Raw genomic sequence first — 24,874 nt, 5'->3', positions numbered from 1 at the left:
TCTTAATTTTCACCAAGACAAAAAAAATTACGAAATTAATAATTTTTAATTATTTCCATAATATCAATCATTTATTATTATTACTATTTCATTATTAATATGTTAAAAAAAGAAACTAAATCAGTTATTTTGTTTTATTTTTGATTACCATGTAATTGTTTTAATGTAAATTACTGTTGGACATTATGATAAATTATTGATATAAATTCTTCTGTATTATAATACAAGTGTTTCTTAATACATGTGTTATGTATGCAAAAAATTTTAAAAACTGCACATTTATGTGGCATATAAATCAGAAAAGGAAAAACTTTTCAATCATATGCCTCTCATTCAATCATTAGCAGTTGCATTATAGACCTAAAACAATCATCCTTATCTCCTCATTTGCCTACTAAAACTTGTACATTCATGGCTGAAACTTCTAATGAAATAAGAGCCACATTTCAGAAAGGGATTCGTCAGCGTTAAGTATCGAATATACAGATTTATAAATACAAGCCGGCTGAAAAGGAGTGCATAACGCAGTAAGAAATTATTACTTTTATGAAATGCGACAGAGTGGAAATCAAAATACAAAAGAAATTTTGAAGATAAAATATAAAAAAAGAGAAAATTTATAGTTATCGATGTTTAGTAGTTACGTAAAAAAAAAAAAAAAAAAAAAAAAAATGGCGTATTAGTATTTTTATAGCTTTTAGAAGCTCTTTTTTTAACTCGTGAGATTTAATTTTTCGAAGATTTACAATGCAAAAAGACGTTGTTCCATTTCTACAGCCCTCTTCAGAATGACATTATGAATATAATTATTCAAATTAATATGTGTAATAATATGTTATGGTTTACTCTATCCAACAATTCTTTATACTCTTGCTTAGTTATATATTGCATATCACTGAAGTTTCTAAAGGGAAATAGTATTAGAGTTGGTATCAGCGATTATTATAGCCTGGGGGAGGTGGAAGTTAGGAATGTGAAGAGATAATAAAGATTTCAATAAGCACTTAGAACTCTTAATAACAGCGTTATGACAAGAAGAATGCTTCATTGAAACCCATTTTCCAAGCATTTCGGAATCACCAAAAAAAAATTTTTTTTTAAATTCACTTTGTCATTCGCTTTTTGTAAGTCTTATGAATAGTCTCAGTTTGAACGTCTGGAATGTGCAAATACATTAAGTTTTGTTATTCTCACTTTCGATGATTCCTTAATTGCATTATTTAGTAAAAAAAAAGCTAACCGGTTTTAAAACCAGTCCATACTATTCATGACTCAGGTTGAAAAAAACGACTGAAATTGTTGCCAATAAGGTTTCCTCTCTTTTATAATTCGCACCGTCCCATAACCAAAGAAAGAAGAAATATTCCATATTGCCCAATTAGTTACAAAATAGCACGGATAAAATTTTGAATTCCCCGCAAGGTATCCAATTATATTCATCTGCTACATATTCTCCAGAATTAAAGTATTTTTTTTTATTTTTCTTCAGAAACGCAGAATGTCAAACAGAATTTTAGATTGCTTTATTGCCTATGGATTGAAAGACACATTTTAAGCAAATTTCTGTAGAATCTACAACTATCATCAGAATCGTATTCAATTCTGAAATGACATCGAAAACATCCATACAACAAACAAGATTTTTTTTCTTTTGCAAAAAATGGCATACAATCCTTTATAGATACTTTTACCATGCTAATGAGCTCCATAAAAAGTATTCAAAAGCGACATAAATATTTCAAAAAACCGGAAATATTTAAAAAACTACCAATACGATGCATTTCAGCATAAGATAATTCTTAAAATTTACTCTTGCAGAAAAATGCAAAGCGATGGAATGTATTAAGCATTTTCTCTGTTTGCAGCGTGTAGCAATCTGTTTTCAGCAAATTCACACCTGCGTTATTGAAATGAATCATAAAAATAAGCATGTATTCCGCATTTACTAAGATATTTCTCTATACAGATGGTACGCAGATGTCAAATGAAATAATTCACTGAAACAGTAGCTCAGTGTTCAGGGATGTATTATTGGTTTTAAAAAATCTGTAACTCTATTACTTAAAATTAATAATTTGAAAAGACTTTATTGATTTTATTTGCATATCCAAATATTCCGATTCTGAGAATTCAAATGACTGCATTTCTATTTCCTAGTGAGATCCTGAAAAGATTCATTGAAAGATAAAAAAAACCTTAATGCAAATACATGTTATATTGTGTCCATCATGAATTCTGTAAGGTTACGAGCCCAAGCTCATTCTTTATAATAATTGATTATTTACTTTTGATATCGTACTTTTCTTTCAAATGTGTGAATGTATAAAATGTGTCTTTCATTATTCTTGTACAGAAAAAAGTCTAAAAAATCATTTCAAAGAAAAGAGTCAACATTGACGACCTGATCACAATATCAAATAAAATGTCAACCCGAATCATTTAAAAAATAATACCAGGTAAAGGACAAGAGTTGAATATCATAAAAAAGCAGATTTTTCAGCATAATATATATTTGGGATGTATTAGTTTTAACAGAAATAAAACCAAAACTCTTTAGACTTTAAAAACAATAATTTATTTAAAAAATGTTAATTACAAACTGCATCACTAATCCTAATGAAAGGAATAATTCCGATTTAATGTTAACTTAATTTAGTCAGTAAAAATAATTTAGTATTTTATTTTGACTTTAACAATATGTTAGCTAATTTTCCCAAGCTTTTAAATACGTCTACGCGTTGGTGATGAAATTTTCTTATATCTTAAAGATGGTAAAGAGTAAAATGAATTTTGTAATATTCATATATATCAGCGGAATTCCTTTTTTTATTTCTCTCACACCTTTTACTTACTAAGTACCTACTCTCTGTTGAGTGATTTCAATTAAGTCATTTTTAAGTATACTCTCCGCAATCATATCTCTCCACACTTCAAGGATGACTCTGCTTAAAATTTCTTTAAATGTTAATTGTTTAGATTAGCTAAAAGCTCAAATGAATAGGATGAACTAACAGGCATTTGTAAAATTCATTTCAATTTTTTAATAATATCATTAGATGAATGTAAAAATTGAAAAGAAAGTTACATTGAAATAATTTCTCATAATTTAAACTGATATCGGACAAATATGACTCGTGATAATCAGTCGTATGAATAAAAAGCAACCTTAATGAGCTTGAACTTGTTTCATAGAGCTGAAAAATTTTTTTTCTAATTTTGTAAAATTAGAAGCAAACTTTAAAAATATCCCTGCAAACATATAACATTTTGTCTTGGCTGGAATCAAGTTTTCTATGTTACATGTTATCAATATACACATTTCAAAACTTGCACAACTTTTACATTTATAGGGACATTTTTTGGGATATTATAGCTGACTACTCTGACGCGCATGAAGGCATACTGAAACAATCTGAATTTCCGGGGGCTACGATAGCTAGACAGTAACAGCTCCAGCTCCGATACAATCTCCACTTAAGAAGCCCATATTGTATAAAGGGTAGCCAACTCCCTATTTTTGTCCTACCGGGCAGCGAGAACCAATTGCCACACTAGAAATTCTCCATTCCCTTAACACAAGTAACCCCAGGGGGTATAATGAACTTGGAAAAACCAAACATTTCTACTCTTTTTTTCGCCGCTTTCATTTTTTATATTTTGAAATTTTTACCACCAGCAACATTGCTTTCTGACACCCATAACTAATCCTTCATTTCTCCTAGAGATGTGCGTATCTGATCTTGAGAATCGCTGGTCGAAATTAACAGCCAAAAGAAAATCTAACGAAGCGCTGAAAAATTCCCAATTGTCACTATCGCATGCTAACAAACCTTACTTGGCATTAATCTCGCACAGCGGGCAAAGCAAAATGTAAGAAGTATAAAGATTAAGAAGCGATATTGTTCTTCAATAATTTACAAACGACGAGGAGACTCCCTAACATTACATTGCTGGATTGGCTTGTATTTGTCTGTGTGAGCGTTTGTTTAAAAAGAACCCTTATATCTATGTGGAAGAAGTTTTGGCCGGATAAAGTCGTCGAATGCGACCCTGAAGAATTTGAGCAATTGCCTGTCTAGCCATAATCAACGCGATTTTGTCTCTGGACAAAATTATGGGGTTAGGGATGGATGGAAATGGCATCGATGAGTTAGTGAAAAATCATAACCAGAACTACCGAAGAGTTTATGGAGCTGCATTGTGTATCACAGCATAAATCTGCGGAGTAGATCTGGTCAGGAGAGGAATAAATAAGATGCCACAGAGCAGCAAACTTCCGGTGAGATAAGGAAACGCTCAAAGCATGAGAAATTATTACATGGTACTCTGAGAAGCATCATCCTAATAAGGCAGTAGCTATGTGCACTGTAAATTCATGTAACGATAATGATGCATCTCATTTTCTCCAAATTTTGAAACATAGTTAGACATATGTCTTTAGACCATTTTCTTATAAAAAAAAGCAAGAAATAGAAATAACAAATTAAATCACTGTAAATCTGTGTCAGTATTTGTTTTACAATGAGACGCAATTCAATTTCCTATTTAACATGGAAAAAAACCGTTTCACCTAACGAATGCTTTACGTATTACTAGTACGATTCGGGAACGAATTTACACTCGTTGAGCAAGGTGCAGTACTTCTGTTGTCACTTTTTTCAACTGATACGAGGTCTGCAAAAGTGAATAAAGTATTAGTGAACTTTTACAAAATTCTGATATACCATACTCTGTATACATTAAAGCAGATTGTTTTTAACGAAAGTTAAAGCTAATTTAAGCTTTAAGTTAAAAGAAAAATTAAAACACTGCGAATAATATCAATCACCGAATTGCATCCCCACAGCTATATTATGGTCGTAAAATGAAACTGGGGAAAAACAAATCAAACATTGTGCAAGAGGCGACAAGAAAGCTCGTTACAGTTAAGGAATTTATGTGGAGGATTTAATAATAATTGCTTTTTCAGAATAGAAATAAATCTTAAATAGTTCTTATTATCAGACTTGCCAACACATAAATGAATTATCGACAGTAAACTTCATCAGAAATTTAAATGCAAGGCAGAAAAAAGGCAATGAGATAAGAATGGCGTTTCCATGAATTCGTTATCAGCGCTCAGTTCATCGAATCTGTTGTCACACCACGAATTAACATTACATCATCCAAACCAACCGTACCTGTCTGATCTCTAAGCAGTCGATATTCACAGCAACTTTCATTTACAATAATTATCAATAGCTATAGGGAATAAGTGCTTCAAAATTCAGGATTATATTGTATTTACTCATGAATAAACCTAATTTTTACCAGAGTCAAATATTTTTGAGTCGCTTACATATAAATGAGTAAGAAAAGTTGATTACCTTCTGATATCAAATATTGTAAATAAAAAGATGCTGCGAATTTTAAATAAGTTCACAATCAATAAACCGCTGCTGTGTTTATGTTTGTTGTTTTACTTACGCCATCTTGCTGAGTATTTGATTTCAGCTACTTAGCAAAATGATTTTTTTAAAAGGAGGAGGAGATTAAATTTTAAAAGTATTTAGTATGGATTTACTGCTTAAAATACTACAAATACTTCAATGTTGGGCCCTTTTACATTCAGTCTCATTATTTGCTATAACAGATGGCATGTTATGCATTTCATGTTAGAAGTGCCATTACGGTGAAGATAGTTTCAAAAATGATTCTTTAAATTATTGTTGAAAGTAAACTCAAAAATTACCAAATAGAAATTTAATGCCATATTAAAATCCAACCATTTGAAGCTGAGAGTAAAATATTAAAATACGAAGTTTCTTAAAAATGACATTTTGTTAACCATATAAATGTACTTACATGTGCAATATCGTGTCTGAATTGGAGGATAAATACACGATTTCATCTACTATCGGAATTGTACTTTTATTTCAATAAATTATATTAAGGATATTTGCTTACCTAAACATTAATCTGCATAAGACAAAAAACTGAAAAGCTTTATAATTTCTTTCTGCTCATTTTATGTAATATTGTCATCTCGCAGAGAAATAAATTATTTATGATCATTTCACTTTGAATGCACCCGAGTTCAAGATAAAGTCCAAATGCCTGCAAAACTGTAGTTACCATTTTCTTGACATGACATTCAATATTTTTGAAAATTTCTTTTTCATGGCAGCTATCGAACAGCTTTCTTTAAATTTTTAGCAACAAATTCACAAAATCATTCACATAACAAATTCACATTCACATAACAAATTCAATTCATTCACATAACATATTCAAATAACAGTCTCATAACAAATTCAAATAACAGCTTTTTTTAGATCTTTAGAACAAATTTTTTAGATCTTTAGATGACATGGCAGAAAAACACTTACGAAAATTCTTAAAATGGGAATTTTGGTGAAGAAGCAAGAATATGATTTTATTTTTCTAATAATCAAAATGTTGGCGAAGTTGAGAAATCTGAACAGTTAATACATTTAATAATGCATGTGGTTAAAAAATGATGTTAATAGGTTTGTAATAGAGTATTGATAATTCATTTAACTTTTTCAATCTGGATTAACTTCGCAAAACTAAATTTTAAAGGAAAGAGGGAAAAAAAACCCATAAAAATTGTTTCTTCGATCCAATTTACCAAAAAATATATTTGCGCACAAATTATTGTATTTGCCAATATTATTATAAAATTCAAATCAGCACATTATATAGGGAACCAAGTATAGTATTTTAAGTACTGTATGTCTCCTCTTCTTATCCTCTATAAGAAATCCTTATGAACCATATCCTTTGAGACATAGCCAAATATCTTTTCTATTTGAACCAACATTTGCTGCGTTCAAGATCGTTTTATTGCTTTTGTTTTGTCTTACTCTTTCCATTTCTTATGGATTAGAGCTACTAATGATTAGAATTGCATTCTGGACTACTGCTTAAGCTAAATATTAAATTAAAATTATAGCCAAACACCTCTAGTCTCTCAGGACACTGCGACTTTTCTTAAAACAGTTTAAGAACTATTATTAAAATTTCATTTATGACAGGTAAATGTAAATATGCTTTCTTGGATTGCAACCCCAGATAATTTACTGTGAAAGATAATTTTATAAACATCATTGTGACTAACCTGCCACCTTTTGGCCTTAATGCTTTATCATATTCACATTACAATATTGAACCAATCTAGGCAAAGTTCCACATACGGAAACATTTTTCTAAAACCAGCAGCAAAATTCTGCTTACATTAGGTCTTCAAGGACAACGATTCAATCCATCATACACAAGATGAATGACTTGGGTACAGGGTATACGGTGACCGGACAAGAGAATAAAACTATTTACCTAATAATCAGAGGAATAGATATTAGTTCCATTGCAAGAGATATTTGAACTGATTAGAATAAAGAGATTTGTGATTTTTGCTAAGAGCTATTGATGATTAAATTCAAATAACGATTTCTCAGTCTTCTTTTCAATGCTGCAAGGATATTAAATTCCTCCTCAGAAACACCACAAAATCTATGGATATAATAGACACGAAAATGGAACTTTATTCAGGTGAGAGAAATGACATCTGAATCACAAAGCCCTTCTTCACACTACACCAAATATCACATATTTGTATCTCGATAAAGTGTGCTAAATCTACATGTGTTGCTAATCCTTGGCGGAATTGAGTATCTAGTTTTTGACGCATCTGTCCGAAATCTGAAACTCTTTCACAAGGCATCGTACATCTTTTCCATATTCAGAAAACGATTTAGCCATTTCAAACTATGCGTGCTCAAAACTGACGAGGGAAGAGCTCTAACTCAGAAATATACAGACTCCTATGATGAAGTCTAAGATGATGTAACGGTTTTCATAACAAGACTTTCAGAAATTTTCTGCAAATATTCTCTGGTCATTGTCTCTGGAACAGACTCTTTTCTTTTTAAAAATGTATTCACAATATTATATTTTTAACATTTTGCCATTATTTACAATACTCGTTGTTTCACTCAGATTTCTTAAGCACACAAAGTTCCCCAATCTTTGGGAAAGGCTTCCCGCCGTCTGTAGCACAGCAGGTAGGTCGAACATTAAAAAAAAAAAAAAAAAAAAAAAAAAAGAATCAGAATAATTTATTGTAGCTATGGTAGTATCTATTGAGGGGGTGTAAATAATTTTCAGAATCTTTATGAACCTGAATGGTAAATACAGACCGTCTGAACAAGGAATAAAGATGAATGTGTACGCGAATGTGTATGCCATATTTGGGAGATGGAAATGAGCACTCAGAATAATTATTACAGAAATATTAATTAAAAATTCCACAAAAGTTTGATGAATTTTCATTATCACTTCCGAAACAATTGTAATGTAAGGATAAATTTTTAGATTATTTTAAAAATCAAAAAGTTATTTTTTGATGATAACAATTTAATTGCAAAGCAATTAATCCATTTTTAGTTAACAAAAATTTTTGAAGCTTATTTTACAGAGTATTTTTTACTGCCATAAGCAAGTAAAATAATTTTCTTATTATTTACTAAAAATATGTCCTCCTAGATTTTTCTTAAATGTTTGATAATGAAAATATGAACCAACAGCTTATTTTTTCATAAAGGATAATCTCTGATTCATTCTTTCCAGCATGGACAATTAAAATTTTTTAAATATAATGAAAAACACAATACTTGGAATTAGTTGGTGGTCTAACTGTAGATTTCCTTTTGAAAAAAACTAGCTCTTTTCATAGGAGAGGGTTGCAAGGGTAATCTAGAGCAACTGATTCATATGGAAATCAAAGCTAATTATAGAAATTTCTTATTAAAATCAGTTAAAAAGTGAGTTATCATTTGGAAAGTTATAATAATTATGAATATATTATATTCTAAGACGTTTAGATAATTTAATAATAAAAAATACATAATTTCTTTTTGTATTTTTAGCATATTTGCTTTTCATTTCTATCTGTCTACATACAAGATGATTCAAATTAAAGTCAATGAAGTTCAAATTAAATTCAATTAAAGGCAATTGGAAATTGATTGGTGTAACAAAAATAATTATTTAAAAAAACCACTAGGTGAAATGAGGAGCTGTGATCTCTTTAAGGCAATGAATATGAAACATGACACCAACAATAAAGGATAGAATGCGAGGTATCTGTCATAAATTTCGCAAGTTAAATGGAAATTCGAATGTTCGATATTGCAAGCTGCACGGGAGAAAAAAAAATGCATAATAGGCGAACAAAAGGTTATTTAAAACGGATAAAAAACTGGGCGTATAGGTTCCGAACATTCTTAGGCAACGACGATGGTTCTCTCTTTGCCGGAGCGTGCGTTGCTGCCAAACAATGCACGCTCCGGCTTATTACACATTACGCTGCCAAAACGCTTTGCTTATAATGAGGGCAGACATTTTTGCGTACTTTGGGCTCTGAGGCGAATGATTTTTTCCGGAACAGGCAGCTTTCATATTAAAGCAGACCGTGGACGTAAAACACGGATAATTTAGGTGATTGAAGACGTCGTAAGCTCTGTCGTTGAGTAAGCCAATTCGAACACAGCAGGGACATCAAGTGCTCGCGCCTTATCAAGGCAACTGGAGTTGTCATACACTACAGTTTGGAGGTGCATGCGGAAAGCACTCGAAGCCTATCCGTACAAGATCCATCTCTTGCAGGAGTTAAAACCAGCCGAAAATGTAAGTTAAAACGTTCGTTTTAACTTTTTTGGTACGGATGGTAATAGAACAGAATTGGCCTTGAAACATCCAATGGACTTATGAGGCTCACTTTCACATGTGAGGAATAGTGAACATCCAAAATTGTCGTATCTGGTCCACTGCGAATCCTCACCAGGTTCAAAAAATGACCTTGCAATAACTGTATGTTACTGCTTGGATCGGTTTCATTGGTTGGTCCATTTTGGACCAACAATCCATTCCGTAACCGCAGCACGTTTTTTAACACGCCAACTTTTGTGATTCTAAAACTCCAGCAACTTGGATGCGTCATTACACTAATATTCCGACAAGATGAGGCCCCTCCTCACATAGCATATGTGGTTGAACAATTGTTAAGCTACTAAATTCTTCAATCATTTATATATTATTAATTAAATGCACTTTCCAATAAACTGAACGATTCAAATACTATAATAGACGTTTAATTCGCCTATGACTGTGATAGTAAAATTATTCAGATGATTTTTTTTATCATTTAAACGTTTATTACTGTAACGGTTTTGACTCCTAACGAAAGATTTAAATGTTTGAGATCTCTTACATTTTTTTTATATGTTTATAGATATGTTAAAATTAAATAGAGAGTTTGTTAAATTTAAATGAACGGAAGTTAGTATTATTCATTTATGTGGTCGAATGAGCAGATCTTTCTTTTTAAATTTATTAAAAAGTAAACTTTCATCACATTTTCATTCATTAAATGCTTAAGTATCCAAAAATAATTCAGATATTAATGCATTTCTTTCCACTTCTGATCACCAAATATTCTTGTCAAAAGCTACAGAGTTCAGTAAAATACATTAATCTCACCTTAATCTTTTTTCTTTATGAGCAGGGAATAATTTATTGGTTGTTTATGAACCATATGTAAAAATCCCATACCGTGTATAAGGACCTGATGCATCTAAAATCTTTCAAGGCTAAATGTCCTTCCGCTGGTATGTTGCATAAATTATAGAATTAAAAAACGGCACATTTGTCTGACGAAATGTTCCGCCCAAGATTTTGCAATATATTATGGCTATGTTATAAAGCATGCAAATAAGTTTCTAAATTTAACTTAGGAAAAAATGTCACATATCTCATCTTAATGGCTCGCTAACAGAATTCATTTAGATGTTACTGGTATATTTGAAGACATTTGGATCTTGCGTGATGTCACTGAGAATACTGAGTTGTGAATTCTTCGCTGTTAAAGAATCGTTGGCTTCTGCACTTATTCAAACTTATTTTTTCTTTTCGCTTTTTTTTAACAATAAATAGTTTTCAAGAGTTTTTGTTTCTTTCTTGACTAAACTTTTGTTTAACTTTCTTTCAAAACAAATTCACCGACCCCCGAAGTATTTTTCGAAACAGTATTTCTCATTATTATTAAATGCTTATTGCAAATTTAAGAATCTTATTTTGTATAAGGAATATTTCTTATTAAAATTATAAAAATAATTCACAATTAAATTATTTACGATGCACATGATGAAAAAAATCAGAATTAGTATTCGCATTCTCACTAAAGGAAGCCATTAATTGGAATCCAGTTAATGAGAGCACAACATATGTCATTATTCGGAACTTCTAATTTCAAACTAATGACTAAAACTTTATTTATTTCTTTGATCAATGAAAAGAAAAGGAAAGCGGGGAGGGGAGCATTTTATCCGATATTCGATTTCCATTCAGTGACGTCATCACGGTTGGTCTGAAATGACACTGTTTAGACTTCCAGACAGGATGATCCAAGTTTCAGAAAAGTTAGCTGAAATTTTTCTTTCGAAAGGAATAAGATCGATGATTCCTGGTGATGATGGGCGATGAATGGATTCAAATATCGATTTCCTATGCGAGAAAGAAGTGCTTTTCCTTTAAATATCAACGAGAGAGAGGGAGAGGGGCTCCTTTGTTAAGAATGCTCTCGAAATCCCGAATCTAAGACAGAGATGCGGTGCAAGGCGTGCATCACTTTAAAGACTCCCGAAAAGTCAAAATGAAAGATTTAAGCAATGTCATTTAAAAGAGAAGTCGAACTAATTAAGTTTCTTTCCTTCCTGAGATCATTTAGTTTTAATTTTAAATTTCTTTTCAGATACTTGTTCTGGTATTTTACGTTTTAACATCGAGTGAAGCAAAAAAAAAAAAAAAAAAAAAAAAACGCGATTTTTGTAATGTTAATTTTCAATCAAATGGCCCATTTTTTGTTATATCATAGTTGAGAATGACATTAAATAATTATTGTCAAGAACATGCAATTTTTATTACTTGATTTTTTTTTTCATTTGTTTCTATTTTTGTTTTTCTTTTACTACTTTCTACTTTTGAATATTATTTTACAGAATATATTCATCAGATCAGAATTTATGCCATATTTATTTTAATATTTAGAATAAAAAATAAATTTATATGAAAATAAAAAAGGAGCAGTCATTTTACCTTTTATTGAGAATCCCTACTGCAAAGTGGAATTAAAAAATTTTTTAAAGAAGACCTAACCTCTTGAAGTTGCAGATTTAAAGCATCCACCCTAAGAAGTGCACATTATGAGACTCCTTTTTTAATAAATTGGCCAAATCAGCTCCAAATTTTAATACGTGTTTAACTTAAGCAATAAACACATGAAATATTCTGTCAAATTTGTAAAAGTATTCATTAATTTACATAACTCATGACTACGTTGTAATCCCGTTTGTACACTACTACGACTAAACAGGCGGTTTGTATTTATAAATATTGGGTATGCAAGAAATAAGTTTTCCACTTCAAAGAGCTCTAGAATGCGTCCTATCGGTCCAAATGAGGTAAAATTTAAACTATATATAATTGAAAAAAAATTACTAGAAATTTATTAAAAAATAATACAAAAATTTGCTAAAAAGTGGCACTGTCACACACACTAAAACTTTTAATATGCTTTATAAGTGTTAAATAATGTAAAAAAGAAGCATTAAAACTGTTTTGCATGTCCTCCTTCATATTCAGTAATGTTCTTTAGTCTCAGAACCCTATTTTCCTTAGTTGACCGGAGTAAATCTGCCATAAAATAGCGCTGAAACAGTTCTGAAATTGGACGTTAGATATTGTCCTTTAAAAAATCCCTCAACTAAAGGCCGCAGGCGGTGAGGGGGTGTATGAGGCCATGCTATTAGAAAATGATGGCTGAACATCTTTGTATCTGCGAACTGCTCTCTTAGCAATTATTTACTCGATGATTAATATGAGAAGGTTATCTTTTCAAAAAATTTGGTTCGTCGATAAAATCACAATCATACTGATAGCATTCCAGGATACAAGGGATATTTTCTTGATAGCTGAGAGTTTTCCGCTGCCAAAATTCTATAAATATATGTGTTAATTTGCCCATTGGAGCAAAAACAGACTTCGTCCATTCAAAAATGTTCCATGGCTAAAAGACGTAAACCAGCATTCCAATTAGAAACTAAAGTTCAAAAGTTTTACGAACCTTTTGAATCCCCATCCTGTAATAGTTTCACATGTTTCATTTTGTAGGGATGAAGGCAAAAATGCAAAATCAGCCTAAAATATTTCGTACAAGGGCATACAGCATACCTAATGCACAAGAAACAATTGATATACTCACACTACCATACAGCATACATACTACAGACTTTTGTCCTTTACCTGGAAGAATGACAAACAAATTGCCCAGCTGTTTCAAATTTCTGTATCCTATAGAGTAGGACATATGTTTTCATTAAACCTCTTCTCATCCGCTTCACACAGCAGATTTCTTTTACGGTTCAACAGAGTTCTGCTGATTCAAGTGAAACAATTTTACACATACCGTGTTTTCTTGCAACGTAGGCATGATTTGCAGAGAATTAACACATACTCGTGCAGGACATACTTTCTATTTATCTAAAAAATAATGCTAGTAGGTAGGCGTTGTAACGTAAGTGATCTTTCACTTTTTCAATACATGCAAAAAAATATTATTTTTTAAAGCGCTATTTATTGGTTCATTTTAGAATTAAATATTTTTATTTAATAAATATCATTCGTATTACTTGAATTTTATATAGTTCAGGCTTTATATACTTAGATCAGTAGAACGCATTCTAGAGCAATTTGATGTGAGAAATTTATTTTTTGCTAACCCTGTATTATGTATGGATGATGAATGGAAGGTAATGAAACCAACAGGAATCTTACCAAATATGCTTAAAAAAGTGTTAATATTATCCTTGTATTTTATAATTCATAGAATTTCTTTTACAAATAATCCATTTATATAATAATTTGACAAATAACATTTTTTAATTATTCAATCTGCGTGTTTCCTCCACTCAAACAGTAAACAGTCTACGCCAACTACTAAATCGAAAATTTGATACTGATACTGGAAGAAATATTTCTTTTGGACATGATTCATCTATCCTAATCTCGTCTGCCTTGACTGCATAAGGTGTTGTATTTTATGCGCAGCAGTTTTTACATCGTGAAATTTGCAGGACGCACACCACCCTGAAAATATTATTATGTTGATAAAAATTAAAATTTCACTCTTACTTCGTGGACTAAAAAAGTAATATTTTATTTTAACTTTAACATTAGTAAAGAAAAAAAAAGAGCATTATTAAAAACTACATTTAAAATAAATTTTTAAGAATCTATGAATTGCAAGGAAGTAAAATGAATATTACTGAGAAACGAAAAATTTCTTTTTTTTCCAGGTGAGGTAGAAATAGATTTTTAGAGAAAACTATTCTTGAAAGATTTTGGAGGAAAAGCTGTAAAAAATTTAAATTCATTAAAACTTTCAAAAATCATGTTTTAATGAGAACTTACTGCCGTAGAAGTAACTGCATCATAACTAACTTACTCAGACTCATCCAAAGGCGCACAGAAGAGTCTGAATGACCGGATCGCAAGGACATCATTGGCGGTAACTGAGGCTGAATCCTAAGAGACCTCACGATACAACCTCTCCCGTATGAGGTTCGTCCCATCCTCGGTAGAGGGTAACTACCGATGGAGCTTAGGAGACAAGCAAACTACCATTCCAGAAAATTTCCTTCCCATATTTGAGATGCGCCCGGGAAAATAAGAAGTAACAACATATCAAATTGTAAGTTCGTGGCTTTAAAGATTTGCTTTTAAATAGAAGTATTCTGCTTATGATTAATATATCATGTAATTTATTGAAATAAAGTCAGCTTAAAAATCCCGTCACATAGAAATTATTAAAAGAAGATAACTGTGCAGATATAAATTATTTGTAAATTAATTTTTGATGACTTCCTTTTCATATAATTTCCGATCAAAATTTCGAATGTTTGTTTTTCGAATAATTGGTTTAAAACAGATAAAATAAATACTGCTTTAAAAACGCACACGCAAATATTGTGAATTCTTAAATTTCGTTTATAACATATTCATTGTCAGATATTGAATCGATTGATCTATTTATTTAAATGCGTTAATCTATTAAGTTCTGAAAGTTATAAAGTTATGTATTCTTCTCGGCAAGACAAAACATTACGAAATGAGAGAAAATCGGTTATGAAAGATCACTTGTATAACTGAAACAAGACAATTTTAATAAAAATATATGAAAACTAAATAAACCAAGGAGTTTGATTTCCATTGTATCGATTATATTTCCATTGTATGTACAAAAGGCGATGTCTCGAGCACCTGTCTTTCGAGATGGACTGATAAGGCGGGAGATTACAATCGAATGTTAAGCGCAGTGAAAGATGTGCAGAAACAGCGATGTTCTGATTAAGATAACAAGCATTCCAGTAGATTTTTCTAATAAACTGAGGTTGCTGAATAAATTATAATTACTGTTCATCTGTATTATAACAACCTAGATTATATTTTATATTTTTGTGTACCAGTAGTACAACTAAATGACAAATGGACTTTTAAAAGGATACGTATAAAAACATATTAACACAGGAAAGTTCGTTAAAGAAGGTCATCAATAGATTTTACTTCCTCGTATGCGAAGCATAAAGAAAGTAATACAATCATTAAAAAATTCGAACTCGAAATGTTGAAGAGTCTCTACGTTTTAGACCACCCCGAGTTCAAAAAGCAAAATTTTGAAACATTCCTCTCTTTTCGTCTGTGACAGAGATAGCTGAAAAGTCCATTGAGCTACAAGGATGAAAATGAATGTAGGTCTTTATACTGAATTTGTAGATTTTTAGAAAATGTTGAGCAAAACCCGTTCAGAAAAAGTCTGCCTCTCCTGATGACCGAATATAAATTAACAAGATAACTATAAAGCGAAGAAAGTGAGATGAATAAAATTCAGTAGACAGACTTAAGAGCTGTAATGTAGACAGCTATCATATTTTGAGCCAAATCCAAAAAGGGTTTAGCCGTTTGCCAGTTTGTATTTCCAAATAAGCAGTAACTTAAATATATCACATTTGGTAGGTCATTTTGTGACCACAAGTACGGTTCTGTGTCAAATGTTTGTTTCAATCGGTTGGAGCAACGTATCTCAAACACAAATGAGATTTTCCGATATTATTAAATGCATGTCACGAATATTTCGCCCCAAAATTCATCAAGGAGCACACTGTAGATTCAGCAAAAAAAGCTAAATTCATACCAATGGTTAATATTTCATAACTGTTACATACCATACCATGCAAGGCTTTGGTATAACCTTTGATAGCAAATATAAAACCGTTAATAACACATTAACATTAAGACTGGCGAACCGGCTGGTCTATAATGCGGCTAGTTTGTAATAAATGCCTAAATATATCGTTGAAAATGTTCCGCTTGTGTGTTTCTGGCACGCAAAAACGAATTGCCAATGGGTCGCCAAAGGCGGCTAGTATCAAATAAATGAATATGTACTCTTAAATGAAAATTGTGCTATAATTTTTATACATGAAAGACTTATTTTATTTTATTTCATTGTTACCGACAAAGAGCCTCTGTTCTACATTTACATTCCTGATCCCATGTTCTCTTGGATTGACAAATGGCGTATCCGTAAATAAATGATCCATGGATGGAATGGACTCACTGCAGTTACTTTTTCTATAGTATCCTATCATATGATTTCCTCAAGTTTACACAAGTATCCAAAACATTTAATTTTTTTTTTAAATTTTTGATTAAACAATGGGGTTAAGACGATACATTAGTTTTGAATGTTTATTTTTCTAACAAATCAATTTTCTGATATATCAAAAAGAATGCTCTTGATGAACAGCAAGACAGGATACATTTTGCTTTATTATTTAATTTTGAAGTTTATGACACAAAATATATAACACTTTAAATTGTTTTTTGATACCTTGCAATATTTAAAAATATTTTAATTGCAGTATAAATAAACCCGTAACGTGTAGAACCAGATTTAAAAAAAACGTAAGCGACCTACTTTCGTGAATTGAGTGGCCATCCCGATTACTAAACTTCTTTTCGGCTGCCGTACACATCAAGATGTCAGACTTCACACAGAGAGAGATTCAAAATGAGGTAAACACCACCTGAAACGAGAGAAACACATTAAAACGAATACATTTTTCACTAGTCACATAGATCGAAAAAACAAACCTATTCGTAAATATTTATAAAAATATCTCTGATTCAATACATAAATTTTTTTGTTGCTAAAAATGATAATAAATGCACATGTTTAAATTTTGAAACTGCTTTTTGTTACTCGTTTCAAATTTTTGTGAAAATATATTTATTACTATATCCTGAGAATAATCTTTAAAGAAATATTTATTGAAGTTTACAGCTTACCGTTTTATGTGTCATTTTTGAAACGTTTGTGTATCTGGCACATTTCTAAACAAAAATGATTTAAAGTTTTGACCACCTCCTATGGATCGAATCAAAATTTCAAATAGATCTATGGTATTTGTTTCAAATCAACGAACACAATGTCATGTTCCAAATTTATTCTATTATTGAATTGTCTCATTCATGAACAGATGCACGGACTAACAATCAGAAGTTGGATCAATTTTCTCTAACACTTGACAGAAGTCTACACCGATAATTTAAAGAGCACGCGCATCATTTCATCTACTCTATTTATTTTTGTCTCCCAGTTATTTTGTTCACATTCGCATTGATGGAATGCGCTTCCCGATGCCGATAATCACCCGCATTTTATCACGATCATGTAATACTTAAGAGACAGAAAGACATAGCTCAAAAAATGGTACTTCCTTCTCGTGGTTATTTAAGATGTTCAGTTACAATAAAAGACTCCAAGTTTTTGACAGAATATTTGCTTATTATATAGTATATTAGTAAGTAAAAAGTAAAAAAAAGCGAAATTTCAGAAGTGTTTTCTAATATTCAGTATAAAATACTGGATTTATTGTCCGAAAATTTAGCGAGATGAATGAAAAAAAAATAACTCATCTTTAGAACTCTCCTGTAGAAATTTTATAAATGAAAGTAGAATAGTTTTATTCCGTTTCAGAACCACAAATAAATATTTAAAGAATCGTAAGCGAATAATAAATCTTAGTTTTCCATTTCTACAAAATTTTGGAATGAAAACGAAACTTCCATTTTATGAATAATTTGCAGATTTCCTGTTTCCCATTTTACTGCAGAATTTCCATTCAAAACATTTTGAAAACTTGTCTTACTCTCCGCGTTATTCGTATTCCATACAATTACGAAAGTTTATTGTCTGCGTAACTTCTTTACACCGAACAACATTATGCTCTAACATGAAATTAACATTAACTTTTACTATGCTATTAAAATTTCTGTATCGGCGACAATGCATATGGAAGAATGGGAATATGTAGCACCGAATCATATTCCCTGAAAATGAAATGTATTCATTACAATGGTTATTTGCTATGAAACGCGCCATTCTGCATTTCGGATCCACCATCAGCATCATTCAATAGTGGAATTCAAAGATACATGAGATAGAAAACATTATTTTGTGTGTAATGTTGCAGACCTTTTTATTCATAACAATTTCGGAAGCAGGCAATAAACATAAAATCCAACTCCGTAACATTCGTGATACTTTAAGCTCGCACTGCGCGCCTTGTGTTTTTCGTGGAACAGAATCTATCTGCCAGATGGCACAGAGGAACGCTTTGCAAATTGGGTGAAATTTGAAGCTCCTAAATATTTATAGGTGTGAATGCGTATTGTTATAGCTGACATTAGATGCACCTGCCTCTGTAAAAAAGATGAATGAAGCAGAAAAAAATGAGGAAAAAAACTTTAAAATAGACTTCAAAACTTTAGAAAAGCTATATTTTGTAATGTTGAGTTATAAATATTACTCAAGCATAAATAAAGTACAAATAATTGACATAACAGTGAATCAGTTTATAATTAAATTTATTAAATAAGATTTATTTTTTTTGTTTACAAGAAGGTAAATGGTAACATTTAAAATCTAAACCACAGAGTTTTATTGGTTTGTGAATTGTGAGCATTTAAAAAATAGCTTCGTAAAAGCAATCACAATGAGAACAATTACGATACTCAAAGAATATTACCAAATTAAAGCCCAATTTTTTTAAAAATAATAAACAAAATGAATTTTTCGATGCAAATTTAAACAGATATTATATTAAAACACGATTTAGTAAATTAAAAAAATAACATTGTAATGGCTTGTAATGATTGCGTACAAGAAAAAGCGCAGGAAAAAATATGCATCTTAAAAATATTCCGAAAGAACACTGAATTCACCAAAGGTGTGAAATAAATCTTCTATTATAAATTGTTAATAGTGGGTTGTCGTACTATTTATTACATCAAAGGGGAAAGAAATTTTAAAAGAAATATATGCCGAAAATTTTCAATACGATTGAGAAGTTTATAGAAAATAACTTGAAAACCCGAAGAATAAAAAAGAGATACAATTAGGGGGAGAATACAATTTATCCATAAGTATCAAACAGTGCAAATAGAAATTATAGCTTCGTTTCTAAAGTGTACCCAAAAATTCATGGCCCAAAAGTGATAGAATGCAGAACTGAAAAATTCTTCATAAAAACGTGCGATAGTTAGCATAGTCGACTATCGAAAAGGGCATATGATAGCATCTCAGTAATTGCGTGTAATAAGATTATATCTATTGATTTTTAAAAAATCCGCGGGTATATAACACGACTACCTAATATACCATACTAGGTAAAAGGAAAAAAAAATAATGCGAGTATTCTACAATACGCATTCCAAAATATTATGAAAATATTATTCCAGCTCTCAAGTTACGGTTTCAGAGAAATGTCGAAATTTTACAAAAGCAACGCATATTTGTTTTCTTAAACATCTAATTTTCATTGTAAAAAATAAAAATTTTGAATGGAGTGCAATAAAGCAAAAACAGAAACCGTGAACAGTCAATAAAACATTGACGCCACAGTTCACACCGTGTTCACTGCTCTGAAACTAGTCAAGTTCTTATTTAAAATTCTGTTTCTTATTTAAAAGGTATGAAAGAATGCAGAATTCTAGCTCTCGTAGAATACTGTCATGGCTCATGTCACCGCTCTAAAAAGAAAAAGGCACCATGACTTGAGTGCCGAATCTTGCTTTCTTGCCCTTTTACTAAAACAACATTAATTTACTGCTGAATATAATGTAAAAAATTGGACAGTTTTAGTACATGAATGGATAAAGCCGCAGAGGCATTGGATTACCGTTAACCATCAGATATGAGGACGCTCGCGTTACATGGGATTTGTATATAAATTTGAAGGGACTGATTTTACATGTGATAGTTCTGGTCTCCTACTCTTACTAAAAATGCTATAGAAACGCCCCTGATGACGAGTGAAGATCGTGCTGCAGACGCACGGTGAATTTCACTAGTATTTCGGTACTCTGTTCTTCATGTCTCTGCCTGTCTCCATTGTATTTAGAAGTATGTGTTTACGGTTGCATATTTTAGCCAGTTCATCAGCCTCTATGACGAAGATAAGACTACGTATTTTGTGGGCAGAAGAAGCACATTTCTTGTTGGATTTATTTAGGATTAAAATAAGGCAATTAATTAGGATTAAATTAAGTTTGAATATATATATATATATATATATATACTATCTACCAATAAGTATTTGAACACCTGTGATAAAAAAGATAAACACAATTTATTCGTATTCAATAGTCGGTAGAATCTCCACTTGAGGCAACCTTAACCCTCCGGCGCATGCTTTCCAAAAGTGTTTAAACGATGAACAATGGTATTTTCTACCATTCTGCATGAAGACATGCAAGTTCTTTCACCGATTTCAGACAGTTGCTGCACCCCTTAATTCGGCAATCCAACTCGTCCAGAAGTTTTCTATACGATTCAAGTCTGGATTATGAGCAAACCAATCCAGTGGATTTACTCCATTGTCATCATGCCACTCCATGGTGGACCTCGCAACATGACAAGTGGTGTTGTCATCCTCGAAATAACAGTGATCCAACTCGTAAAATTGTCGTAAGAAGCACATTTTATTTAGAATAGTGGAGTAGAAGTCGGTGTTGAGCTTACCATTAATTGGTGTCAAGGGTTCTAATCCATACCACGAGAAACATCTCCAGACCGTAATTCCACCTCCACCACACTTTACTGTAGACAAAATGCATTCTGGTGATAGGCGCTCTCCATGCATCCGCCAAACTCAGAACTCTTCCATCCGACTAGTAGAGACGGAAACTTGATTCATAACTCCAGAGAACTTGTTTTCACTCATCTACGATCCAATTTCGACTGGCCACTTACACCAACTTAACCGAGCAATGTGGTTGGATTTTGTAATCAAAGGCTTATGGAAAGCTGCACGACTGTGGAAACCAAGTAAATGTGCTTCCTTGTGGATGATATTTAGCCCCTGATGCTTATCGGAACTCTTGGAGTACGTGGACCATCGGTTCGGTGCAGTTTTTCCGAATTTCTTTAGACAGCACTCGTCGGTCTCTATCTGTTAGTTCAGTGGATCTGTTGGGTCGAAGCACATTCCGACAATCTTCACTCACCTTCAACTTCTTATTCACAAAATCCATTGTTGCTTTTGTATTGTTTAACTCGCTAGATATGTCCCTTAAGAATCGGTCATTTTTATGATATCCGACAATTACGCTTTTAGGTCTGAAATTCGTGGTATCTTGCATGCGACTAATGCCAATACTGTTTCCTACATGATATTTAAGCATAGAAGACGTGAGAGAATGCAATATAATATATTATTCTTCCTTAGTATGGCGCGGGAGCTTGGGGAAGGATCTGCCGACTTATGTTTTGGGACATACATATAACTAAACAAAATAAATATATATAAACAAGCAAAAATATAAAAATTGGACGCCTCTTTCTCTCAATATATACATATATATAAGGATATCGCTTAATTAAATTTCAACTATAATTTCTTAATTTTTTTCTTCTTAAATTAGCATATGTTAACTTCAATCTAAAATGTTCTATTATTTCCTGATCTACTTTCCACTACTTTTGTTTAATTATTTCTAATGTGCACAATATTTAACAAAATGATATATATATTTAACATATATAAATAATATATATAAATAATATATATAAATATTATTTTTTTTATACATCGCATAGTAAAATCAGTAAAGGGTCAAATTGCTCACTCTTTCGCTGGGGTATCGTGATGTAGACTGACGCATCGTCATATAACTTCGTTCTTGTCCATAATATGTTTCCCGTGTAAAATAAATTAATTTGAAAGTGTTCTTTTTTTCCGCCAAGCATCTGCAAAATTTTGTTTACACGTACACACATAAATAAAAAAATGAAGCGAAATATAATTAAATTAAAAGCATATAGTTTTGCAATTTTTCGGTTCGCTCACTTAGTCAAATTCATTTTATAAATTATATTAGAAAAACTAAATATTGAACTAAATAATCTCTCTTAAGAAATAAAAATTGTTTCTCAGTTAGGAAACAGATAGAAAAGAGGAGAAATAGAGGCATATTTTCTTTGTTCCGCATTCACGTCCGATAAAATTGCTGGACAAAAAGCGACAGCAAAAGCAACTTCCAACGAAAGCAATTGATGATGAGATGCACTCCGCCGATCCTCGGGCAAATCTCATCCCATCTCGTAGAAACGCCTTTTATCAACTCGGTGATTCCTGATAGATTGGAAGAGAAATTTCAGGAAAATCTTGAAATAAATGTGCCTTAAACACAACATTTTCCATTTTTATAAGACTTGAAACATATTTCAGTATATCAGAGAGATGGTTTCACTGCTTGCATTAGATTATATGCATTATATATACATTGAAATTTTGTATAGGAAAACTGTCTTTCAGTCATTTTGATCAGTGAAGAAAAGAAAGTTGGTTGAAAGAATTCACGAAAATCAGCGACATATATCTACTATAAAGGTTCGGGCAATCAGATGCTTGTCATTAAAAGCAGTTTCATTGCTGAAGAATTAAAGCGAAATCAAGTCTCTTAAGTTTATTTATCTATAAATAAAATGTACAGTTTTTTTCTGGATAAAGATTTCAGCCAAACTGTTTACAGCATTTAATTCAACATTCGATTACATACCGTAAAAATTTAATAAATCTTAAATTATATGGATCAACATCAGCAATTGTCAGGTAGTAATCTTTTCTTCAGGATAATCGGGTTTCCACGAAAGGGGCTGGCCACCACTTTTATCATCAGACTATAATTCAAAAATATCTTACATTGCTTGAAAAATTGATATAAAGAACAATTGATTAAATGTAACAGCATTTGATGTTCTAACAAGGCTTTGTTCGATTATTTAATGAAAATTCAATTAGAACAATTGCTTTTAAACTAGTCCTGTAACTTCATAAAAATATTTGCTAGCAATATTTTACGCAATCAACAAAAGTTATGCAATAAATAAACCCACAAAAATGACATAAGGAAATTAATTTGCATTCTTAAAAAAATATTTTAACTTGGAATTTTTGTTACTGTATGAAGAAGAAAAATTGTATTATTTCCATTCTAAATATTGTTGTACTCCCGAATGATTTAAAAATCTTTTTTCTTTCCTTAATATGTTTCTGAATCTCCAGTTTTGTTGACAGGTTTTGGATTTAAAAGAGATGAATATTTTAAATCCCAAAATTTGTTCGATAGTTCTTTATATAAGTATGACAACTTAATAGTAGTATTCTGATAAATCTCTCGGGATTAGTGGGGGTGAACTAAATAAGAGAAATTGGATATGCGGTCATTATAGCTAAGTTTCAAATACACACCAAAATGGTAATGAATAGAATTAAACTTACGTCATCGATAAGTTTGTATTACTATAGAAAAACGATAACGTTAAAGCACAACGAGCTGTTTATGAATGGGATGATCAAAACAAGCAACGTGAGAGAAATGAAATTTGGTATGTGATATTGACAACAATTTTGGCCATGATAATATAAACATAAATATTCCCTAGAATGATTGCTTTGAATAAGGCTATAACACTCTGACTGGTTAATACACGATGCTTACAGACTGCTGTTACTCTTACCATCTTTTCCAACATATTGCACACTAAAATTCAAAATTAAACTCATAAAAAAAGAAAAAAGATAGCCATTATACTCGAAAACGTGTTGCAGATCTTTGGTTACTTTCTTATTTTCAAAAGCTATTCACTATCAATTAAAACAATTATACGATCACATGATAAAACAATTAAAAAATCTATAGTTTAAACCAGATAAAGTTCTAAAGAAGCATTTTTGTTATGCAACATATATTAATAACAATTAATACCAATATCGGCATAGTTTATTTTATTCCTTTTTTTACTAATGGACCTCAATGCCTAGAAACGGTCATTTTCTTTCTCTGCAAAAATCAGCAGTTCGCATCCATGAAAGATTCGTCATCATTGCAGTCGCAATCAAATATTTCACGTCAGAAGAGCTTGTGTATTAATAAGATGAAATCATTCAATTGTGAACCACACTGCACACTTAGATGGGATTTGTCAAATAAATGTTCTACTGTCAGTCAAGGATATTCATAATGCTTCTTTGAAACAACTGCCCTATTTTCGTTGAAAATTTTAAAAAATACTTTCAGTAAACCAATTTTAATTTTTATTCCATTTACTATAAAATTTCATCTAATCATATTGATCAGTTAAATATATCTTTAACTTATCTATGGTTACATTATTTTTTAACTAAACTCTTAC

The 24,874-nt window shown here is 31.3% G+C and overlaps 1 protein-coding gene across 1 annotated transcript in view; it reads right to left on the bottom strand.

The window, feature by feature from the left end:
- Nucleotides 1-24,874, bottom strand: part of LOC129981428 (dorsal-ventral patterning tolloid-like protein 1) — a 206,776-nt gene that overhangs the window by 166,550 nt on the left and 15,352 nt on the right. Inside the window, exon 2 of the mRNA XM_056092268.1 lies at nucleotides 17,093-17,201. Within this exon, the coding sequence (XP_055948243.1) occupies nucleotides 17,093-17,113 (21 nt within the window). The 5' untranslated portion in view covers nucleotides 17,114-17,201. The remainder of the gene's footprint in view (nucleotides 1-17,092; nucleotides 17,202-24,874) is intronic.

Source organism: Argiope bruennichi, chromosome 8 (assembly GCF_947563725.1).
Source record: "Argiope bruennichi chromosome 8, qqArgBrue1.1, whole genome shotgun sequence".
NCBI lineage: Eukaryota > Metazoa > Arthropoda > Arachnida > Araneae > Araneidae > Argiope > Argiope bruennichi.
The sequence above is the reverse complement of the archived record's forward strand: the minus strand, read 5'-3'. Positions and strand labels throughout refer to the sequence as shown.